This window comes from Balaenoptera borealis (genome assembly GCF_965194805.1).
Source record: "Balaenoptera borealis genome assembly, chromosome: 1".
In the NCBI taxonomy this organism is placed as follows: Eukaryota; Metazoa; Chordata; class Mammalia; order Artiodactyla; family Balaenopteridae; genus Balaenoptera; species Balaenoptera borealis.
In genome coordinates, this window is record NC_138860.1 from 60,052,427 (window position 1) to 60,075,760 (window position 23,334).

General features: G+C 37.7%; 1 protein-coding gene across 9 annotated transcripts in view; it reads right to left on the reverse strand.

Annotated features, from left to right (window-relative positions):
• Positions 1–23,334, reverse strand: part of LOC309634446 (uncharacterized protein) — a 284,447-nt gene that overhangs the window by 98,741 nt on the left and 162,372 nt on the right. For 5 of the 9 annotated variants that reach the window (XR_014248107.1, XR_014248108.1, XR_014248109.1 and 2 more), the window contains 2 exons: positions 18,747–18,786; positions 12,608–12,749 (listed from right to left, as the gene is read on the reverse strand). The exons of 1 other annotated variant lie outside the window; for it this stretch is intronic. Coding sequence is in view for 1 of the 8 variants with exons in the window: in XM_082404524.1 (XP_082260650.1) it covers positions 18,747–18,786 (40 nt within the window). In the remaining 7 variants the exon portion in view is untranslated. The remainder of the gene's footprint in view (positions 1–12,607; positions 12,750–18,746; positions 18,787–23,334) is intronic. 3 more of the 9 variants (XR_014248106.1, XM_082404524.1, XR_014248110.1) reach the window with 2 other exon arrangements.

Genomic DNA, 23,334 nt, shown 5'->3' on the forward strand with positions numbered 1-23,334 from the left:
TGCTAGCGTGGGATTAGGGGAGGGGTACGCCATGTTATTTTTTACATTGGTTGGAATGAGAAACCTTTCCGGTCACTGTGTCCTAGAAATAAAATGTTTGATGTGGAATAGTATCCAAGACATATGACCCCTAAAAACCCTACTTGGCCCAATGCTTGAACCATGTTTTCAATCAAGGAATGTTACCTTGAATCCCCTCTGTGCCTTTGACAGTGGAGACCCCAATCCAGTCATTCCCTTATAAGGTTGCTCCCTTTATATGGCTCTCTCTCCTTAACAGAGTTAATTTACTTTGTCTCCAAGATCCCAGAAAGAAAGAGTTATGTTTTTCTGTTGCTGAATGGATTAATCCAAGTATTTTTATTTGTTTTAGAGTTCAGTTGGCAGCTGATTCTCACAGGAGAGGTGATTGGCAGCTAAGTCAATTTTAAATTAGGCATTTGTCATGATTCAGCCTACTCATAAACCTAAAAAAAAAAGACCTTAAAGGTCAAAACTACAAAGCTAACAGGACTAAGATCTGCTTGTTTTTTAAATTAATAAAGGCAGTTGGTGGTCCTTTGCCTGCTAGTCTGTATTACTACCAAGAATTTAACTTTGCCTTTATTCTTTCATTGTCCTTCATGTTCTTTACACTTTTTGATTAATGTCTTCCCTTTCTTCTTCTTGCTTCATATTTTCCATTGCTTGCTGACTCATATCTTTCATTCTTTACATTCCCTGACGTTTTCTTACTCAAGAGTGTATGCTTCAGATATGAAGTAGGTTGGGAAACCAGTGCGAGATACTGCTCTCTGTGAAGGAGATTGTTCATGGTGAAACTGAGCAGGAACCTTTGGGGCTCCTCGGCACATAAGGCTTTTCATGTCCTGTGTTTCTTGTAGGGAATAGATTCCAGCCTCCATGACCTTCCATGAGTTCCAAAGGGCAGATTCAAACAGTTGCTAATCAGGGAAGGGAGGGAATGCAGTGACAAGGGAGGATCAGACAAGAAACAAGAGTGCAGCCTTGGGACAGGGTCCTGGTTCTGCCTCAAGGGATACACAAAACAATATCTTTGAGTTCTTTACAGAACTAAAATCGCCAACAAATGGAAGATGTTAGCATTATTCCTTCCAGAGAAGACACCTGAGGCCAGACTAAAGGAACCAGAGAAGCTCATCAAGATTAGGAGACCACCTGAGGGCAGATTAAAGGAGTGCAGGCCCTGCACACACCCTAATCTTATCAGCAACCCTACCCTTGAACCACTGCTATAAAACTCCTCACCAAATCCTCCAGGATTGGGACACACAGTTTTTGAGGGCACAGAGCCCACCCGTGTCCCCCTTTGCCTGGCAAAGCAATAAAGCTATTCTTTTCTACTTCACCCAAAACTCTGTCTCTGAGATTTGATTCAGCACCAGTACACAGAGGCCAAGTTTTCAGCATCAATGGCAAATCTCTGTCTGCAGCATTGTTCACTTTCAAGTCAGAAAACTCCCCTGGAGCTTTCACCTGAACACCTACCTTTCCTTTGCTATTTGTTTCCCTGTTTGTCTTCATTGTTTTTCTATTTTTTCCTCTTTTTCTGCCTTTTAAATTTCCTCTGCTTCCTTTCCAGAGGGAATAAAAATAGCTATTATTCACTGAGTACTGAATATATGCTAAATATAATATTGAGCCCTTTAACTTATGTCATTTAATCATAACTGGAATCCAAAAAGGTAAGTGATCCTCTTATCACTGTACAGGTGAAGGATCAAGTGCCTTGCCCAAACCAGTGAGTCAATAGAATCAGGATTCTGAAACAGGAGGGAAGGAGGCAGGGCACAACCTTTAAAAGAATGACATAGCCCAAGGACACAACATAAACTGATTAGAACCAAATAAGTCCAAGATGATGGATGAGTCAACTTCCACTAAACCTTGAGCCTCAGTACACACTCATTGTAACACATCAGCAAACTAAATGACACATCCACAGGCACCATCATAGTTCCAAGGCCGACCATAAAGGTCAGAAAGTGGACAGAGGCCCAATTCCTGGAAATCCCCACCCCTTCCCCAAAATAGCTGGAATACTCCTCTCACTCTTTGGCCTATGAAATTACCTACCCCTATAAAAACTGACAACCCCATACCCTGGTGCCACTCTCGCCTTCAGAGATGGCCCACATTCTGTCTATGGAGTATGTTTCTCTCTAAATAAATCCACTTCTGGGAGATTGGTCTAAGGTGGCAGAGTAGAAGGACGTGCACTCACTCCCTCTTGTGAGAGCATCAGAGTCACAACTAACTGCTGAACAGTCATCGACAGGAAGACACTGGAACACACCTAAAAAGATACCCCACATCCAAAGACAAACGAGAAGCTGCAATGAGATGGTAGGAGGGGCGCAATCACAATAAAATCAAATCCCATAACCACTGGGTGGATGACTCACAAACTGGAGAACAATTATACCACAGAAGCCCACCGACTGGAGTGAAGGTTCTGAGCCCCACATCAGGCTTCCCAACCTGGAGGTCTGGCAATGGGAGGAAAAATTCCCAGAAAATCAGACTTTGAAGGCTAGCAGGATTTGATTGCAGGACTTTGACAGAACTGGGAGAAACAGAGACTCCACTCTTGGAGGGCACACACAAAGTAGTGGGTGCATCCGACCCCAGGGAGAAGGAGCAGTGACCCCTTGGGAGACTGAACCAGACCTACCTGTTAGTGTTGAAGGGTCTCCTGCGGGGGAGTGGGGGGGGGCAGCTGTGGCTCACTGTGGGAAAAGGATACTGGCAGCAGAAGTTCTGGGAAGTTCATGCTCCTTGGACTCAAGGAGTTCATGCTCCTTAGCATGAGCGCTCCCGGAGTCTGCCATTAGCCCCACCAAGGAACCTGTAGCCTCCAGTTCTGGGTCGCCTCAGGGCAAACAACCAACAGGGAGGGAACTCAGCCCCACCCACCAGCAGACAAGTGGATTGAAGTTTTACTGAGCTCTGTTCACCAGAGCAACACCCAGCTCTACCCACCACCAGTCCCTCCCATCAGGAAGCTTGCACAAACCTCTTAGATAGCCTTATCCACCAGAGGGCAGACAGCAGAAGCAAGAAAAACTACAATCCTGCAGCCTGTGGAACTAAAACCACATTCACAGAAAGACAGACAAAATGAAAAGGCAGAGGACTATGTACCAGGTGAAGGAACAAGATAAAACCCCAGAAAAACAACTAAATGAAGTGGAGATAGGCAACCTTCCAGAAAAAAAATCAGAATAATGATAGTGAATGTTATCCAGGACCTCAGAAAAAGAATGGAGGCAAAGATTAAGAAGATGCAAGAAATATTTAACAAAGACCTAGAAGAATTAAAGAACAAACAGAGGTGAACAATACAATAACTGAAAAGAAGATTACACTACAAGGAATCAATAGCAGAATAAATGAGGCAGAAGAACGGATAAATGACCTGGAAGACAAAATAGTGGAATTCACAGTCACAGAACAGAATAAAGAAAAAAGAATGAAAAGAAATGATGACAGCCTAAGAGACCTCTGCAACAACATTAAACACACCAACATTCGCACTATAGGCATGCCAGAAGGAGAAGAGAGAGAGAAAGGACCCGAGAAAATATTTGAAGAGATTATAGTCGAAAACTTCCCTAACATGGGAAAGGAAATAGTCACCCAAGTCCAGGAAGCGCACAGAGTCCCAGGCAGGATAAAACCAAGGAAAACATGCCGAGACACATAGTAATCAAATTGACAAAAATTAAAGACAAAGAAAAATTATTAAAAACAACAAGGGAAAAATGACAAATAACATACAAGGGAACTCCCATAAGGTTAACAGCTGATTTCTCAGCAGAAACTCTACTAGCCAGAAGGGAGTGACATGATATATTTAAAATGATGAAAAGGAAAAACCTACAACCAAGATTACTCTCCCCAGCAAGGATCTCATTCAGATTTGACAGAGAAATCAAAAGTTTTACAGACAAGCAAATGCTAAGAGAATTCACCACCACAAAACCAGCTCTGCAACAAATGGTAAAGGAACTTCTCTAAGTGGGAAACACAAGAGAAGAAAAGGACCTGCAAAAACAAACCAAAAAAAATTAAGAAAATGGTAATAGGAATACACATATCCATAATTATCTTAAATGTGAATGGATTAAATGGTCCAACCAAAAGACACAGGCTTGCTGAATGGATAAAAAAACAAGACCCATATATATGCTACCTACAAGAGACCCACTTCAGACTTAGGGACACATACAGACTGAAAGAGAAGGGATGGAAAAAGATATTCCATGCAAATGGAAATCTAAAGAAAGCTGGAGTAGCTATACTCATATCAGATAAAATAGACTTTAAAATAAAGACCATTACAAGACACAAAGAAGGACACTACATAAGGGATCAATCCAAGAAGAAGATATAACAACTGTAAATATATATGCACTCAACATAGGAGCACCTCAATACATAAAGCAATTGTTAACAGTTATAAAAGAGGAAATCAACAGTAACACAATAATAGTAGGGGACTTTAACACCTCACTTACACCAATGGGCAGATCACCCAGACAGAAAAGTAATAAGGAAAAACAAGCTTTAAGTGACACAATAGACCAGATAGATTTAATTATATTTATAGGACATTCCATTCGCAAACAGCAGATTACACTTTCTTCTCAAGTGCACACGGAACATTCTCAGGATAGATCCCATCTTGGGTCACAAATCAAGCCTCAGTAAATTTAAGAAAATTGAAATCATAACAAGCATCTTTTCCGACCACAACGCTATGAGATTAGAAATCAATTACAGGGAAAAAACGTAAAAAACACAAACACATGAAGGCTAAATAGTATGTTACTAAATAACCAAGAGATCACTGAAGAAATCAAAGAGGAAATGAAAAAATACCTAGAGACAAACGACAATGAAAACACTATGTTCCAAAACCTATGGGATGCAGCAAAAGAAGTTCTAAGAGGGAAGTTTATAGCAATACAATCCTACTTCAAGAAACAAGAAAAATCTCAAATAAACAATCTAACCTTACACCTAAAGCAACTAGAGAAAGAAGAACAAACAAAACCCAAAGTTACTAGAAGGAAAGAAAGCATAAAGATCAGGGCAGAAATAAATGAAATAGAAACAAAGAAAACAATAGCAAAGATCAATAAAACTAAATGTTTGTTTTTTGAGAAGATAAACAAAATTGATAAACCTTTAGCCAGACTCATCAAGAAAAAAAGGGAGGGGACTCAAATCAATAAAATTAGAAATGAAAAAGGAGAAGTTACAACAGACACCGCAGAAATACAAAGAATCATAAGAGACTACTACAAGCAACTCTATGCCAATAAAATGGACAAGCTGGAAGAAATCAAGAAATTCTTAGAAAGTCATAACTTTCTAAGACTGAACCAGGAAGAAATAGAAATTATGAACAGACCAATCACAAGTAATGAAATTGAAACTGTGATTAAAAATCTTCCAATAAACAAAAGTCCAGGACCAGATGGCTTCACAGGAGAATTCTGTCAAACATTTAGAGAAGAGCTAACACCCATCCTTCTCAACCTCTTCCAAAAAATCGCAGAGGAAGGAACACTCCCAAACTCATTCTAAGAGGCCGCCATCACCGTGATACCAAAACCAGACAATGATACTAAAAAAAAGAAAATTACAGACCAATATCACTGATGAACATAGATGCAAAAATCCTCAACAAAATACTAGCAAACAGAATCCAACAGCACGTTAAAAGGATCATACACCATGATCAAGTGGGATTTATCCCAGGGATGCAAGGATTCTTCAATATACACAAATCAATCAATGTGATATACCATATTAATAAATTGAAGAATAAAATCATATGATCATCTCAATAGATGCCGAAAAAGCTATTGACAAAATTCAACACCCATTTATGATAAAACCTCTCCAGAAAGTGGGCATAGAGGGAACCTACCTCAACATAATAAAGGCTATATACAACAAACCCACAGCAAACATCATTCTCAATGGTGAAAAACTGAAACTATTTCCTCTAAGATCAGGAACAAAACAAGGATGTCCACTTTTGCCTCTATTATTCAACATAGTTTTGGAAGTCCTAGCCACGGCAATCAGAGAAGAAAAAGAAATAAAAGGAATCCCAATCAGAAAAGAAGAAGTAAAACTGTCACTCTTTTCAGATGACATGATACTATACACAGATAATCCTAAAGATGCTACCAGAAAACTTCTAGAGCTAATCAATGAATTTGGTAAAGTTGCAGGATAAAAAATTAATGTACAGAAGTCTCTTGCATTCCTATACAGTAACAACAAAAGATCAGAAAGAGAAATTAAGGAAACAATCCCATTCACCATTGCAACAAAAAAATAAAATACCTAGGAATATACCTACCTAAGGAGGTAAAAGCCCTGTACTCAGAAAACTATAAGACACTGATGAAAGAAATCAAAGATGACACAAACATATGGAGAGATATACCATGTTCTTGGATTGGAAGAATCAATATTGTGAAAATGACTATACCACCCAAAGCAATCTACAGATTCAATGCAATCCCTATCAAACTACCATTGGCATTTTTCACAGAACTAAAACAAAAAATTTCACAATTTGTATGGAAACCCAAAAGACCCCGAATAGCCAAAGCAATCTTGAGAAAGAAAAACGGAGCTGGAGGAATCAGACTCCCTGACTTCAGACTATACTACAAAGCTACAGTAATCAAGACAACATGGTACTGGCACAAAAACAGAAATATAGATCAATGGAACAGGATAGAAAGCCCAGAGGTAAACCCACGCACCTATGGTCAACTAATCTATGACTAAGGAGTCAAGGATATACAATGGAGAAAAGGCAGTCTCTTCTATAAGTGGTGCTGAGAAAACTGTACAGCTATATGGAAAAGAATGCAGTTAGAACACTCCCGAACACCATACACAAAAATAAACTCAAAATGGATTAAAGACCTAAATGTAAGACCAGACACTATAAAACTCTTAGAGGAAAACATTAGAAGAACACCCTTTGACATAAATCACAGTGAGATCTTTTTTGACCTACCTCCTAGAGAAATAGAAATTAAACAAAAATAAACAAATGGGACCTAATGAAACTTAAAAGCTTTTGTACGGCAAAGGAAACTGTAAACAAGATGAAAAGACAACCCTCAGAATGGGAGAAAATATTTGCAAATGATTTAACGGACAAAGGATTCATCTCCAAAATATATAAACTGCTCATGCGGCTCAGTATTAAAGAAGAAAAAAAACCAATCAAAAAATGGGCAGAAGGCCTAATAGACATTTCTCCAAAGAAGACATACAGATGGCCAAGAAGCACATGCAAAGCTGCTCAACATCACTAATTATTAGAGAAATGCAAATCAAAACTGCAATGAGGTATCACCTCACACCAGTTAGAATGGGCATCATCAGAAAATCCACAAACAACAAATGCTGGAGAAGGTGTGGAGAAAAGGGAACCCTCCTGCACTGTTGGGGGGAATGTAAATTGATACAGCCACTATGGAGAACAGTATGGAGGTTCCTTAAAAAGCTAAAAATAGAATTACCATATGACCCAGCAATCTCACTACTGGGCATATACCTAGAGAAAACCATAATTCAAAAGGACACATGCATCCCAGTGTTCATTGCAGCACTATTTACAATAGCCAGGTCATGGAAGCAACCTAAATGCCCATCAACAGATGAATGGATAAAGAAGATGTGGTACTTACATAGAACGGAATATTACTCAGCCATAAAAAGGAACGAAACTGGATCATTTGTAGAGACATGGATGGACCTAGAGACTGTCATACAGAGGGAAGTAAGCCAGAAAGAGAAAAACAAATATCGTGTATTAACGCATATATGTGGAATCTAGAAAAATGGTACAGATGAACTGGTTTGCAAGGCAGAAATAGAGACACAGATATAGAGAACAAACGTGTGGACACCAAGGGGGAAAAGCGGGGTGGGGTGGTTGGGGGATGAACTGGGAGATTGGGAATGACATATATACACTAATATGTATAAAATGGACAACTAATAAAAACCTGCTGCGTAAAAAAACAAAATAAAATAAATCCACTTTTTACCTATCACTTTGTCTCTTACTGTATTCTTTCTGTGATAGGACATCAAGAACCTGAGCTTCATTAAGTCCTGAGACCAGGTGTGTGATCTCAGTTAAAAGACCATGGGTTCAAGTCCTAATCTGGGTTTTGGCTTGGTTCGAGTCTCGGCCCGTGGGTTCAAGTCCCTATCTGAGTTACACAGTTTCAATTCCACCCTTTTCTGCCCTAGTCCATGCTGTCTTTACAGATCGTTCCATTCTCCATTCTCCCGATGATCTCAGGTCTGAAGGTCTGAGCTCCCTGGGTGTGCTGAGTTTTCAGTTTAAGGTCTGAATATCTGAGGCTTGAGACCTTGACACTGGGCTCAGACTTCTGCAGAGTATGGTTTTGGCAAGGGTGTGCCAAGGTGAATGGGAGAGTAAGGTAAGAAGGAATCCTTTAGTTCTCTTTTATCAATGCTATTTTATTAAGATAATTTTTCCTTCTTCTTTTAAATGAAGTTTGTTTTTATCACAGCATTTTTATTTTATCTTAGGGCATAAGTCACTAAAAATGAGACAAAAAATTAGTCCACATGCAAAACTTAAGCATTGTGATTATCATTGAAAACCATTTTATTCCCACAAATTCAAATGAGACAGTGAATAAGAACCAACTAGCATTTTGTGCCTTAAATAGATTTTAAAAAATCATTTCAAGCTTAAAGGCACTACAAAACATTGTAGAATATGGCAAAGGTTAAATCTTAGGTCTAGAAAATAGTTCAGGAATCTCTTTTGTTTTTACCTTGAGGGTTTTAGGGAAGGACAAAAACATCTAAACAAAGAATTTTCTACTCAGCCTCCTTTTACAAAAGTTGTGTTGATAATAGCTTTACTCATACAGATTTGGTGATGACTTTGCCTATTATAAGGTGATATTTTGCAAAAGCTAAATGGTAACTTTAGTTTCCTTCCTAGCTTGAAGCAACTTATGTTCTATGATTTCAATGTTGATAAGGAGAACTTAAATAGGAAAATGAAATTTAAGTTTTCTAAATGGACCTCAAATATTTAACATTTGTTTTTTCTTTTATTATTTTGGTATCTACAGAGAAATCACAGCTAACATCATACTTCATAGGAAAGAATGAATACTTTCCCCCTTTGATCAGAAACAGGAAGAGGATATCTTCTCTCAATATTTCTATTCAACATTAAAATAGAAGTTCTAGCCAAGGCAATCAGGCAAGAAAAAGAAATAAAAGGCATCCAGATTGAAAAGAAAGAACTGGAACTATCTGTATTTGCAGATGACACAATAAAACTTTGAGCCAATAAATCAGTTCAACAATGTGGCAGAATAAAGATTAATATGTGAAAATTTTATTTCTACACACTGGCAATGAAGAATCTGAAAATAAAATTAATAAGATAATGCCATTTATAATAGCAGTAATCACAATTGTTGGTAAGGATGTGGAGATATTAGAACACTCATACCTTACTGGTAAGAATGTAAAGTGGTGCAACCACTTTGGAAAATAATTCCTCAAAATGTTAAATAAAGATTTACCGTTTGACCCAGCAATTTCACTAGGTATACACCCAAGAGAAATAAAACTTATGTACACACAAAAACTCATATATGAATGTTTATAGTAGTATGATTTATAATAGCTGAAGAATGGAAAGAACATAAATATCCATCACTGATGAATGGATAAACAAAATGTGGTATATCCATACAATGGAATATTATTCAGCATTAAAAATGAATGAAGCACTGATACTGCTACAACATTGATGAAACTTGAAAACATTATGTTAGGTGACAGAAACCAATGAGCAAAGACCCCATGTAATGTTTGTATACATTTATGAGAAATGTTCAGAATAGGCAAATATTCTTTGCTTCATTTACAGACAAGGAAACTAAGATTCTGTAAAGTTAGGGCCCCTGTCCAAGGTCACACAGCTTGTAAGAGACAGAGTTGGGCTTATCTCAGATGATCCAGTTCCAACGGCACCAGGCTCTCAGCTGCACTGGTGGCTTTCCTGGGGGAAGAACACCCCTCTTCCCCCAAAGGTAACCATTATTTTACACTTGACATTTATCATTCCTGTATGTTTAAGATACATGTAAGTCATAGGCATTTGTATCTGTAAACTATATGTCCCTGCATGTTTAAAAAGATATCCTAGTGTTTTCCCATGTATAAAATTTTGCATGAGCATATCATTCTATGTAAATGTAAAACTCTTATTGTGACTTGAATTTTTAAATTTAATACTATAAGTGAGTTTCATAGCTCACATTTCCCTAATGCAGAACAATTAGGTTGTTTTCACTGTTGATCTCAGAGTTATAACAATCATCCTTGAGCATGTCTCCTTGCACACATGTGTGAGATCTTCTCTAGAATAGACTTCAAGAAGTAGACTTGCTGAGTATTGACGTGTTTAACTTAAGTGTTGCAATTGCTCCACAAAGTGGTTGTACCAAATTAGAGTCCTACAGCTATGTGCTGGAGTTCCCACTTCCCCACATCTTCACCATCATTTAGTGTTATCAGACATTAAGTTTTGCCATTATGGTGGGCATTAAATATTATCTACGTATGTGTAAGTGAAACTTTTTATAATAAAAACAAACCAAAAGCATCAAAATTTCTTGGGCTATTTAGTTCTGGACATATTTATCTTTTATAAAAGTCAAGCAGATGTAGTTAATCCACTTGATTTCCCACTGTTTCCAAAGCTTTGAATTTGCCAATATGAAGATATTTCCTAGAATATCAAATAGTCGCTGAATCTCACTCTATTTTGAGACCTCAAGGCAGGCTGAATTTTAAGACCTTCCACACAGAAGTTATGTAATCTTGGACAAGCAACTAAAAATAGAAACAAACTCATATTTATCCCAAAAGTTTGTTGAAAGAGATAAATGAAATAAGTAGTACACTTAGTCCAGTGCCTGGTCAAAGTAAGCACTGAGTAAAAGTAAGTGATAATACTAATCACTTGCTTTGGCATCTTGCTTTGGCATCTTTTCTAAGGCCAGGCCCAAACTCTAAATCATTATGTATGTAACTCTGGCATATTTCTTAGTGTTTAAATTAATTGATATAAGGGTTAAACACTGAGAATAGCACTTGGGACTTTGTGAGCATTTCAGCCTCTTTCCTCTCTTCATTAATATGTATCTTGGTACAAATCTAGGTCTGTTACCAGATTGGTCTGTATCTTCAGTTAGGTACAGAGAAGGGAGTCAGTAAATAAATTCAATCTACTCAAAACTAATGACTATGAGTTATTTGATAATAAAGAAGGCCTTTCATGGAGAAATTATGCTGATCCTCCAGAAAGCGGTCACCACATTTTCTTGGCCATGCTACATATAGCACACTTGGGAATTGTTCATGTGAAAAACCTTGGCTAGTAGCTTTGTCCAGCGGCCTGGAATTGATTCTGATACTGGAAGGATTATAAACCAGTATTGCACATGCCAGGCTACTCAGCATAACTCAGCAAATACACCTACTCTTCCAGAAGGCAAGACAAAAATTCTCGGCCAATAATCCATATTGATTTTTATATTTTATCTCATGGATAATATTGAGTTCAGTAGATTTCACCTAAAATACTTTGTAAGGTTCCCACTTTTATCTCACATGTTCTGGTGTAACCAGACTATCTCTCTGCCAATTTTTGGCAGTAGTAAACTCTAGAACCTTTTTGAAGGAAACAATGAAAACTTGGATGGGTGTCGTGTCCAAACTTAGATCTTATCATCCTTGAAAAAATAATAAGACTAAAGGAATGCTGTGTACAGTATGCAACTCGGATCCAGTGATAAATGTTTTGGAATCCTTTCTGCATAGAGTCTGAAAAAAAATCTGTTACCTAAAAGTTTTAACTATTTTTCTGCTTTCTGGAAAGTAGAGGTTTGACATAAAGTTTGAGGCAGCACATCCCTTTGGCCTAGGATAACTTTCCCAAAAGAGATTTACTTAAGCAAACAAAGAACAAATATCTTTCCTGGAATGGAGATGCTTGAGTCAGTGGGACTCTAAGGAGTTAAACTGCTTTCCGCAATAATGAAAAAGGTTGGAACTAGTGGAGACAACAATTCATTTCAGGAAATCATTTTCTTTAAAGGAGTATTTCTTTCCTAGGTACGTATTAGATTAATTGCTTAGTCTTAGACTCATGAATGTGTGTTTAGTTTGTTGAATTGTCCTTCTCACTTTGCTGGCCATAAGTGACAAAGCCTAAAGCAAATTAATAAAAAAAAATCAACTTATAGTATTTTTAACCAGTAGGTTGTCTTGCTTTTTGGAGGAAGATAGCATGAGCAGATACTCCAACTATGTCAACTAATGCAGAATAAGATTTAATGTATATCACCCTGTATTATGATTTTTATACCATTTATTCTACTCTTCTATTTCTTAACACTTCCCTTGACCTTCCCTCTTTTTAGTTAAGATAACATGAGTCTTTATAACCCCAAAAGTGATGGAAACTTACCACATAAATTCTAAAAGAGGTGTCCCTAAACACTGGCCTGTCCTTTTCCAAGTTGTGATTCAAGGATCCAGGATCCTTTTGCCTTCAGGCTATGCCATCTTCATCATGTAGCTTCCAAGTTACCATGTTTATCTGCAACACACTTTGAAAGGGAAAAATCATGGAGGTTGAAGCACAGGAAATTTTTATGGCTGGACATTGAGGTAGTATATATCACTTCCACTCAGATTCCACTGGTTAAAAGCCAATCATAAGACATAGATTTGATGGGAGGCTAAAAGATGTGCTCTAGCTGCATGCCTAGGAACAAAAGTAAATGAGTTTGGGCAGCTGGCCAGTGTCAAGTCACGCTATCTTTGTTTCTTCATCAATCAAGTTTTTTAATTGGAAGTTTACAGTTGTCCTTGGGAGGCTACAGTTCTCCTCATTTCTAGTTTATTGCAAGCTGAGGCAGGTGGGGCATTTTCATATTCTTGAAGTCAGAGGAATTAGTTTGCATGCAGAAGTTTCTTATAGCTACATGTGTGTTCTAGTCTTTATGGTCACCCATTGTAGATCAGGGGCCAAGACCAAACAACATAGAGAGAAGTAGAAGCGTGATTCTCACCACATGTTAGTGGAGGAATAAAGAAGGAAGCCAGTTTGGGATTGCTAAAGCCCAACCTGGATTTGGCTGTTGATCTCTAACTCTTAGGGTATGATAAATAGATTCAAAAATAGGGCCAGCTGAATTATTACAAACAAACCTCAAATATCTCCATATAGACTTAGAGGATCATTTTTAATACTTATAAATTCATCAGAAATTTATTCTGGATTTCTGTATATATCTACTCATAGATAATTTTTTCCTGTAAAAGACAGTTTTCATAATGATATTGAGTTGGATCAATGTGGCTTCCTATCAATATAATTGAGTTTACTAGAGCTGGGTCATATAAATTTTACAGCACAGATAGGCTAGTGTGGCATCACAGTGTTGAAGATTCAGAAGGCCATTCTAAATGAGGACTCATCCATTGCAGAGCCTGGAGGGGCGTCCCATTAGTGCTATCTGACATTGGCTTTTCAACTACACATTCTGGTGACTCTCAGGAACCACAAAATGAAAGATGCACTATGTCCTCACTTTCCTGCAAAGGAGGGACCTGGACTTTTTATACATATTAATATTAAGTGACGGAGAGAGGCAAATTTGATTATTTGGGCAATGACTTAATGCTTGCCTTCTTAAATTTAACAAAGCACTTTGGCAAGCTCTGTGGAGAGGTGAGGGAGAAATAGCAATGAATAAATAGCCTAGGTAACTTTAGTGGTGTTGTGAGAAGAGATAAGAAATATATACATCCATGGATCAAAGAGTACAAAAGTTCAGTTACACAGAATGAGTAAATTCTGGAGGTCTAATGTACAGCATGGTGAATATAGAAAATATTATATTGTATACTTGAAATTTGCTAAGAGTTGATCTTAAGTGTTCTCACCATAAATAAATCATAACTATGTGAAGTGATGCATATATTAACTTGATTATGGTGTTCATTTTACAATGTATACATATATCAAAACATCACATTGTATACTTTAAATATACATAATTTTTATTTGCCTCAAAAAGCTGGAGAAAAGAAATATATAAATTTAACTAAAATATATGGCATAAGATTGGTGCTGAAGAAGAAATATTAACAAGGTACACTGGCAGTACTGTTGAATGGATTAATTCTGATTAGACAGTATCTAAGAGGGCTCATAGGGGAAATGATATTTGAGTTGGGACTTGAAAGTAGATTGGATTACAGATGGTGGAGATGATTCAAGAAAAGTTATGTGAGCAAAGGTGCAGAAATAAGCAAGTTCTTATGTTTAGGGACTTCATGTAAGCAATTCAGTTATTACTCAATAAATATTTATTGAGTGCCTACTGTGTATCAGATACTATTATAGACACTTCAGAGACATCAGTGAACAAAGCAGATTAAAACAAAGCAAAACAAAAATGCTGAGATGGATCCTGTATAGGTGGGAGGAGCATAGAGAATACAAGAAAAAGTAAGAAAATAGAAGTAACAATGTTGAGGCCAGTATATTGAGGGCCTTGAATCCTTTGCTAAGAAGCCAAACAGTCTAAGTTTAGAGTATTGATTTGGAAGTCCTTGCATGTATGTGAGAACCAAAGCCCTGGGGTAATAAGAGAGAGAGAGAGAAGATGCAAGGAGAGAATTTTGAGGAACATTGATATTAAATGAGGAGGATAAGGGAAAAGCTGGTAGAATGTATGAAAAAGAAACTGTTAGAACTGAAGGTCCCTGAAAGAAGGGACAGTGCCTATCTTTTCACCACTGAATCTCGTGTCTAGGACAGTGCTCTCAACATAGTGGGTGCACAACAGTCTTTTTTTTTAAAATAAATTTATTTATTTATTTATTTATTTATTTATTTATTTATTTATTTATTTTGGCTGTGCTGGGTCTTCGTTGCTGTGTGTGGGCTTTCTCTAGTTGCGGTGAGCAGGGGTTACTCTTCATTGCAGTGCACAGGCTTCTCATTGCCGTGGCTTCTCTTGTTGCAGAGCACAGGCTCTAGGTGCGTGGGCTTCAGTAGTTGTGGCACGTGGGCTCAGTAGTTGTGGCTCGTGGGCTCTAGAGCACAGGCTCAGCAGTTGTGGCGCATGGGCTTAGTTGCTCCGTAGCATGTGGGATCTTCCCAGACCAGGGCTCGAACCCATGTCCCCTGCATTGGCAGGCAGATTCTTAGCCACTGTGACACCAGGGAAGCCCCACAATAGTCTTTTAAATGAATGTATTATTGAAAGAAACCAGGAGACAGCATTACAGATCTCAGAGCATGGAAAAACTTTAAGAAGTGAGCAGAAAAATCTTCCTAAATATTATGTCAGATAATAACTATACTGCTTATTCTGTTCGTGCCTCACATCCCTCACATCATTTATCCACCCTTCTTTGCCCTGCTCTCTATCCCTTAGAAAACTGACCTCTACAAATTGCATTATCTGGGCTTTCTTGCCTTCTGCTGAGTTTGGGTTAAACAATGGAAGACACCAGCAGGACATCAAAGGGTAAAAGAAGAGCAAAGTAAGAAATTTCTTCTCTGCTCCCTCCGTGCTGGCCATTGGTTTTGGCAGAGGCTGGTTTTGCTCTACTAAGGCCACAGCTCATATCAGATTGTTACAGCTCTTGTTTGTTTCTGATAATACTCCTCTCCTCATTTACTGCTCCAGGCCTTACTTTCCTGCTCTGGCTAGCTCCTGGAGACCTCACCACCTATGATTAGCTCCCTTCACCTCCCCACGGGGTTATTTGAGTTCACTAAAATTAAACCCTTTCAATGTGCTGTTTCCTACTGTGACCATGACTGATGGAGTAATTAAAAACTTTAAAGAGATCATTCATGATACATTAGGGATACTGTAAATAGATGATTATGGTGGGGAATCTGAGCCCAGGTAGGATAAGTCAATCAGCCAATAGTAAGTGGGAAAGATGAAGCTGTGAGTGGAGGCTTTTTTAAGTAATATGAAGGTGAATGGAAGGAAAAATAGCAGATGTGAAGAAGAAAGGGTAAGGGAAACTGTGTTGCTGTTTTTTTTTCAAGGATGAGAAAGAATTCATATATAAACATGTTCAATGGAATGAGCCAGTAGAAAAAGAGGAAAAAAATTTAAGTCTCAGAGATGATAATTAATTAAACACTATTCCAGAGAAAGCAGACCCAATGACACGGATTAAAACCTGTGAAAGAAGTAGGGACTTATTCTGGGACAGGAAAGAAAAATGTGAATTTGGTGAAAGACAGAGATGAAATGGGTGGTAGAAAAGATGAAAGCTAAGACTATATCTGAGGGTCCTTCTTTTATGTGCAACACATCATGTAGTAAAATTTGCTAAGATGGCTTTCAAAGGCTGTCCAAGATTTGAGAGAAGTGGAAAAGGGGAATAAGTTGACATGTTGTGGAGTTTAATTTTATTCTATAAGATGGTGTTGGGTAAGAGATGATGACAATTCTGCTTTTCTATTCTTAGTCTTGCAACAATGAGTAGGACAGATTAGAGAAGAGGAAAACTTCCATTTTAGTGGAGACTGCAATAGCTTAGGGCAAGAGTTAATGAGAGTCTGACCTGAGCAGTGAAAAGTAAGTCTGAATGAGGATGCTGCAGAGAGTTGATTCATGCCTTTATTGACTATTCTGTGCTTGACACTACAGAAGACACAATAGAGATTTCACAAAGAGTAGAAAACATACTTCCTAACTTCAAGGAGCACACAAACTAGCCAGAAAAGCATAGATATACAACACAGACTACAATAAAGGAAAGACTATTGAACCAAGAGTCAGACCCAGATTCTAATTCCTGCCCACCACTAACTAAGTGTCAGATCCTGGGTAATTTATTTCCCCACTTGTACCTCAGCTTCCTTGTTTGAGCAAGGAAGGAGTTAAAAACTGATGACCTCCTTGGTTTCTAAAAACTATTCTTGAATGAAAAGAACCAGGGTTCCTTGGAGAAATACCTGATGCTAGAGCTTGGGCAGGTAAAATAAAAGATGAGCCTGGAGCTCCTTGCGGTACCAAAAAGGAAGAAAGTGCCCAACAAAAAAATAGATGGGGACATGTCAAAGGAAGCCAACCAAAGGGAGCTTTTAATGGCCAAAGCTGGAACAATTTGGTCAACAAAATAAACAATACAATATAGAGTTATAACCCAAAATGTAAAAAAAATGTACATGAGTACATATTGATATAAATGAATAATTGCATTTTAAAAATGGGAAAGAAGAGTCAAATCTTTCTTATAGAAGAATTCTAAATAATATATGTAGATACACCCAACTCCAAGAGGTGAATCTTGACTCTTCCTTCTACCCAGATATACCTTGAGAATGGCCTAGGCTTTCTGACTCACTTCCAAAGAATAGAATAGGGAAAAGAAAAGTAGTAACTTTACACTGGAAAAATCTGGCAAAGACAACATTAACCAAGTGATAAATGTTAATATCTCAATAATGGCATGCAGCTATCATGTACTTTCAATATAATGTGATAAGAAGGGCATTTCATCTCTCTGATCTTCTTCCCCCAAACCCACGACTCCAGTCTACTTACGAGAAAGACATCAGGCAAACTCAGATTGGAGGATGTTCTACAGGATCCCTTGCTAATACCCATAAGGCCTGTCAAGGTCATTTTTTAAAAAAGAAAATACTGAGAAACGGTCACAAATCAAAGGAGATGGGAGACATGACAACTAAGTGCAATGTGCTTTCCTGGATTGAATCCTGGAATCAAAAGAGGACCTTAATGGAAAAATGGATGAAATTCAAATAAAGTCTGGAGTTTAGTTAATTAAAAAAAACAATTGATGGTCTGTAAAGTCTCTTCCAGCTGGTAGCTATAAGAATAGCATTTATTATCTAATTGCTTCATAACTGTGCTCATATTGCTTACAATGTGCCAAGAACACACGAGGTAAGGGAACCATTAAAGCAGGATGGAAGGCTTTAATCAACTTTTTTTTCTCTTCTAACTTCCTGTAGTTGTGTTTCAGTGATGTAGTGTGTGGTTAGGGCAAAGCAATTTTTGAGGCAATAAAGTAGTGTTTTGGTGAAAGTCTCTTGTCTGTTACTTTCCCAAACCAGCACTCACCCTCTGCCCTAGTAAGAACAGCCTCGAGTGAACCACCAGATTTCCATCCACTTGCAACCCTGAATGTTTGAGTCTCCTAAGCTGCACCATCACAAGGCAGCGCACTAGGAAACTGTCGCTATGGTGACAGTTGCGGTGGCAGGGCTACCTTTGGCTCATTTGATTTTCCTGGACAGTTTCTTTGTCTAAAAAAAGTTTATGAAGCCCCAATGTGAAATCATGCTGGCTCTGATTCATGACATTTTCCTGAGATTTTATAATGTTTCTTTTTTCTAAAATAAGCAATTTCAAGTCAGGTAAAAATGTGAGTAAATCATGCCTGGCTCTTGTTCCAGATGTATCAATTTCTGTTCATTCCCATTTTTCCCTTTCATGGCTTTGGAGCAATAAAAATAATCAATGCCTCCACTCTGAAACCTTTCTGAGTATGCAATATATAAACAGTATACTGTGCAGGGAGCAATATTCCCCTACCTTGGCTATTACCGACTGTAGCGTTTTCTCTGGCAATTATCTGAAACAGAGCAAAGACATGGAATTACGATTCTGGCACACTCGAGACCCTGGGAGGATCAAAGAGGCTGATGTGACAGTTCATGAAAGGAGGAGGAAGCAAACCGTCTCCCACTGCCAACACTAACACAGCACTGTGCTTGAGAGTCTGGGAGAGCCGAGTTGCCAAGTGTCTGCCTGCATTTTCTTTGAGGGCGCCAGGCCCGGAGCAGGTCAGGAAAATTATGGCTTTTATCAAGCAGACAGTGTGGCTCTCTTTGAGGATGGCCAAAGTCTCAGTCACTGCTGGTAACTGTAACACATGTGGTCTTTTCAAGAGAGGACATGAATATTTTCATTAACTGGGAAAGAAGGTGCCCACATGAGACTTCATTTGTCTGGAATATTAGGGAAAGCCTGAAAAAGGTGAGATGTTTGTAAAGAAATTAAGAGTGAGGGCTTTGGAGACAGATTGCCTGGGTTTTAATCCTGGCCTTCCAAATACCATTCTGTATAACTTGAGCAAATTCCCTAACCTCTCTGCCTCAGTTCCCCTAATCAGTAAAATGAAAATGATAATAGTATCCAAGTCACAGGATTGTCTTGGCAATTAAATTAATACATGTGAAATACTTATAACATTGTCTGGCACATGGTAAATCCTCAATGAATGTCAGCTGCTATCATTATTTTTATTTTAATCATCGTTATTCAGAAAGGAAAGTCATCAGTTTTGTGATGTCCTATGAGCTGTTTTCAGTCTGTTTATCCTTCAAGTATTTGCCAAGGGTTTAAAATGTACTGAGCACTGTGCTAAGTACTGTAGATAATTCAGGAACAAACAAGTCCAGCTCTTTGCTATCAAGAATTTATATTCTGGTGGAAGAGATAAGAAAAGTGTGCACAAAGGGCTATTCCATATGATAGAGCGTTTTTCCCTTTGGTGTGGCACTGATTATGATGTATTTTGGGATTTCAGAAAAAGAAGCGACTAGCCACTGGCTTAGTAAGTGGAAGGGGGCACTCTTTATGGAGGATGTAGCATTTGGCCAGAACTTGAATTACAAGTAGAATTTTTTATTTTAATGGTGGATATCAGCATGGGTGTGGGTATCAGACAGGTGAGGGGCAGGGTGGGGAGGACTCAAGGCAGATGAAATGACAGAAGATGCTGAGGAGGTACTTGAGAGACAGGAGAGTGAGGTCCAAATGCAAGGCTTACACCAGGGGTTCTTGGTGGAGAGGAGTCCACAAAGGTAGAAATGACGGTTAATGCAGGACCTTGAATAGACTTGGCCAAAGGAGTTGGCATTTTTATTTCATTAAGAAACTGGGCCTCTTTAGGAATAAACTGGTAGTGCTATGAATTTTGGATTAGAGGTGTGCTCTAGGAACTGACCCTGAAAGAATGTCTTGCCATATCACTAACCGTTTCCCACACAACACAGAAAGATATATCCATCATTTATCAGTTTCTGCATGTAAGTTTTTGTAAGTAAAAATTTAACAAAATAGCTTAAAACTTTAGTTCCTCAAGGATTATGTGTTATGAATTTTACAATTGCAGAGTACTTTTACCAAAGGTTTTATAGAACATGTTGCAATTAATCTCAATAATTTTCATGACAAATGGGATTTGCCAACTGGATTTCACTCTTAAGAAGGGTTTCTTTTACATAGCTCCATGTGCTTTATTAATATAGTGCTGCCACTTGGATCTGTATAACGACATATAAAATATTTCTTACACAACAGAATTGGTAAAAAGACCAAGTTATTTCAATTATGCAAATACATGAGAAGAAACCTCAACAAAAATAGGTTTTTCAAATATTCCTTGAAGTTAAATTCAAAACTTCACTCCAAATGTAAGTCATAAATTCTACAAATAGAACATTTTGAAGAGGCCCAAATGCATTTGTATTATCTTTGGGATACTAAACAACTTGAATTTGGGGTCCATTCTTTTCTGTTTTAAAAGCTGTTTTGAAAAGCCCTTACCATGTTTCCACTCTCCCTGTTTCCCTTTCTTTTTTTCCATCAAAACTCCTCTCTGCTAGATACTATATCAGATGCTTCCATATTAGTTTCCATCAGTCCAGGTGTTTTTATTTGTTTGTTTTCCTATTAAGGCTTCACTGTCAATGATGATGGAAAAGCCCTAAATCAAGCACCATACCAGTTGTTTCATGAAGTTCTCTTACAAAAGCTTACTCTTTGATTAGAGAAGTACTATTGCAAAGTTTTTCAGGAAATTCTCCAGGCACTCTTTGAGGACCACATAATCTGCCTTTTCATCCCACAAAGCCCCTCCAAGGAGAGGCTCTGGGTAACTGTGACTTTTGAGGTCAATTAGGATTCTTAAGAACTGGATTCTGGCTGTGATTCCTGTACAACCTGAAGGTAAGCCAGTAAATCAACATATCTGACCTTTTGTTTCTTAAACTAATATTTTATTAATAATGCTTGCTACATGCTGCAAAATAATTAACACATATATATGGGCAAAGCATTTTGAGCTCCTTCAAACTAAAAATAAGAGAAATGGCAATAAAGCCAAGATGAAAGAAAATTGTGCTGACTGAATTCAGTTCTTCCTCCACAGAGATCTTCTACAACCTTAAAGGAGCTAAGAATCAATAATATTTTTAAATGGACAACGGAATGACTGGCATGTAGACCATTAAACAAGAGTGATACAATTCTGTACACCGAATTAGTTAATTAAAAAGAGCTTTTCTTGATGACTCTGGCTAGTGGTTTATCAATTTTGTTTACCTTTTCAAAGAACCAGCTTTTAGTTTTATTGATCTTTGCTATTGTTTTCTTCATTTCTTTTTCATTTATTTCTGATCTGATATTTATGGTTTCTTTACTTCTGCTAACTTTGGGGGTTTTTTGTTCTTCTTTCTCTAATTGCTTTAGGTGTAAGGTTAGGTTGTTAATTTGCAATTTTTCTTGTTTCTTGAGGTGGGATTGTATTGCTATAAACTTCCCTCTTAGAACTGCCTTTGCTACATCCCATAGGTTTTGGGTCATCGTGTTTTCATTGTCATTTGTTTCTAGGTATTTTTTGATTTCCTCCTTGATTTCAACCACTAGCCAGAGTCATCAAGAAAAAAAGGGAGAAGACTCAAATCAACAGAATTAGAAAGGAAAAAGGAGAAGTAACAACTGACCCTGCAGAAATATAAAGAATCATGAGGGATTACTATAAGCAACTATATGCCATTAAAGTGGACAACCTGGAAAAAATGGACAAATTCTTAGAAAAGCACAACCGTCTGTGACTGAACCAGGAAGAAATAGAAAATATAAACAGACCAGTCACAAGTACTGAAATTGAAACTGTGATTAAAAATCTTCCAACAAACAAAAGCCCAAGACCAGAGGGCTTCACAGGCGAATTCTAGCAAACATTTAGAGAAAAGCTAACACCTATCCTTCTCAAACTCTTCCAAAATATAGCAGAGGGAGGAACACACCCAAACTCATTCTATGAGGCCACCATCACCCTGATACCAAAACCAGATAAAGATGTCACAATAAAAGAAAACTACAGACCAATATCACTGATGAACATAGATGCAAAAATCCTCAACAAAATACTAGCAAACAGAATCCAACAGCACATTAAAAAGATCATACACCATGATCAAGTGGGGTTTATACAAGGAATGCAAGGATTCTTCAGTATACACAAATCAATCAATGTGATACACCATATTAACAAACTGAAGGCTAAAAACCATATGATCATCTCAATAGATGCAGAAAAAGCTTTCAACAAAATTCAACACCCATGTATGATAAAAACCCTAGAGAAAATAGGCATAGAGGGAACTTACCTCAACATAATAAAGGCCATATATGACAAACCCACAGCCAACATCATTCTCAATGGTGAAAAACTGAAACCATTTCCTCTAAAATCAGGAACAAGACAAGGATGCCCACTCTCAGCACTATTATTCAACATAGTTTTGGAAGTGTTAGCCACAGCAATCAGAGAAGAAAAAGAAATAAAAGGAATCCAAATTGGACCAAAAGAAGTAAAGCTGTCACTGTTTGCAGATGACATGATACTACACGTAGAGAATCCTAAAGATGCTACCAGAAAACTACTAGAGCTAATCAATGAATTTGCTAAAGTAGCAGGATACAAAATTAATGCACAGAAATCTCTTGCATTCCTATACACTAATGATGAAAAATCTGAAAGAGAACTTTAGGAAACACTCCCATTTACCACTGCAATGAAAAGAATAAACCTATATATATACCTAGGAATAAACCTATCTAAGGAGGTAAAAGCCCTGTACTCAGAAAACTAAAAGACACTCATGAAAGAAATTAAAGATGATACAAACAGATGGAGAGATATACCATGTTCTTGGATTGGAAGAATCAACACTGTGAAAATGACCATACTATACAAAGCAATCTACAGATTCAATGCAATCTCTATCAAACTACCAATGATATTTTTCACAGAACTAGAACAAAAAAATTCACAATTTGTATAGAAACACAAAAGACCATGAATAGCCAAAGCAATCTTGAAAAAGAA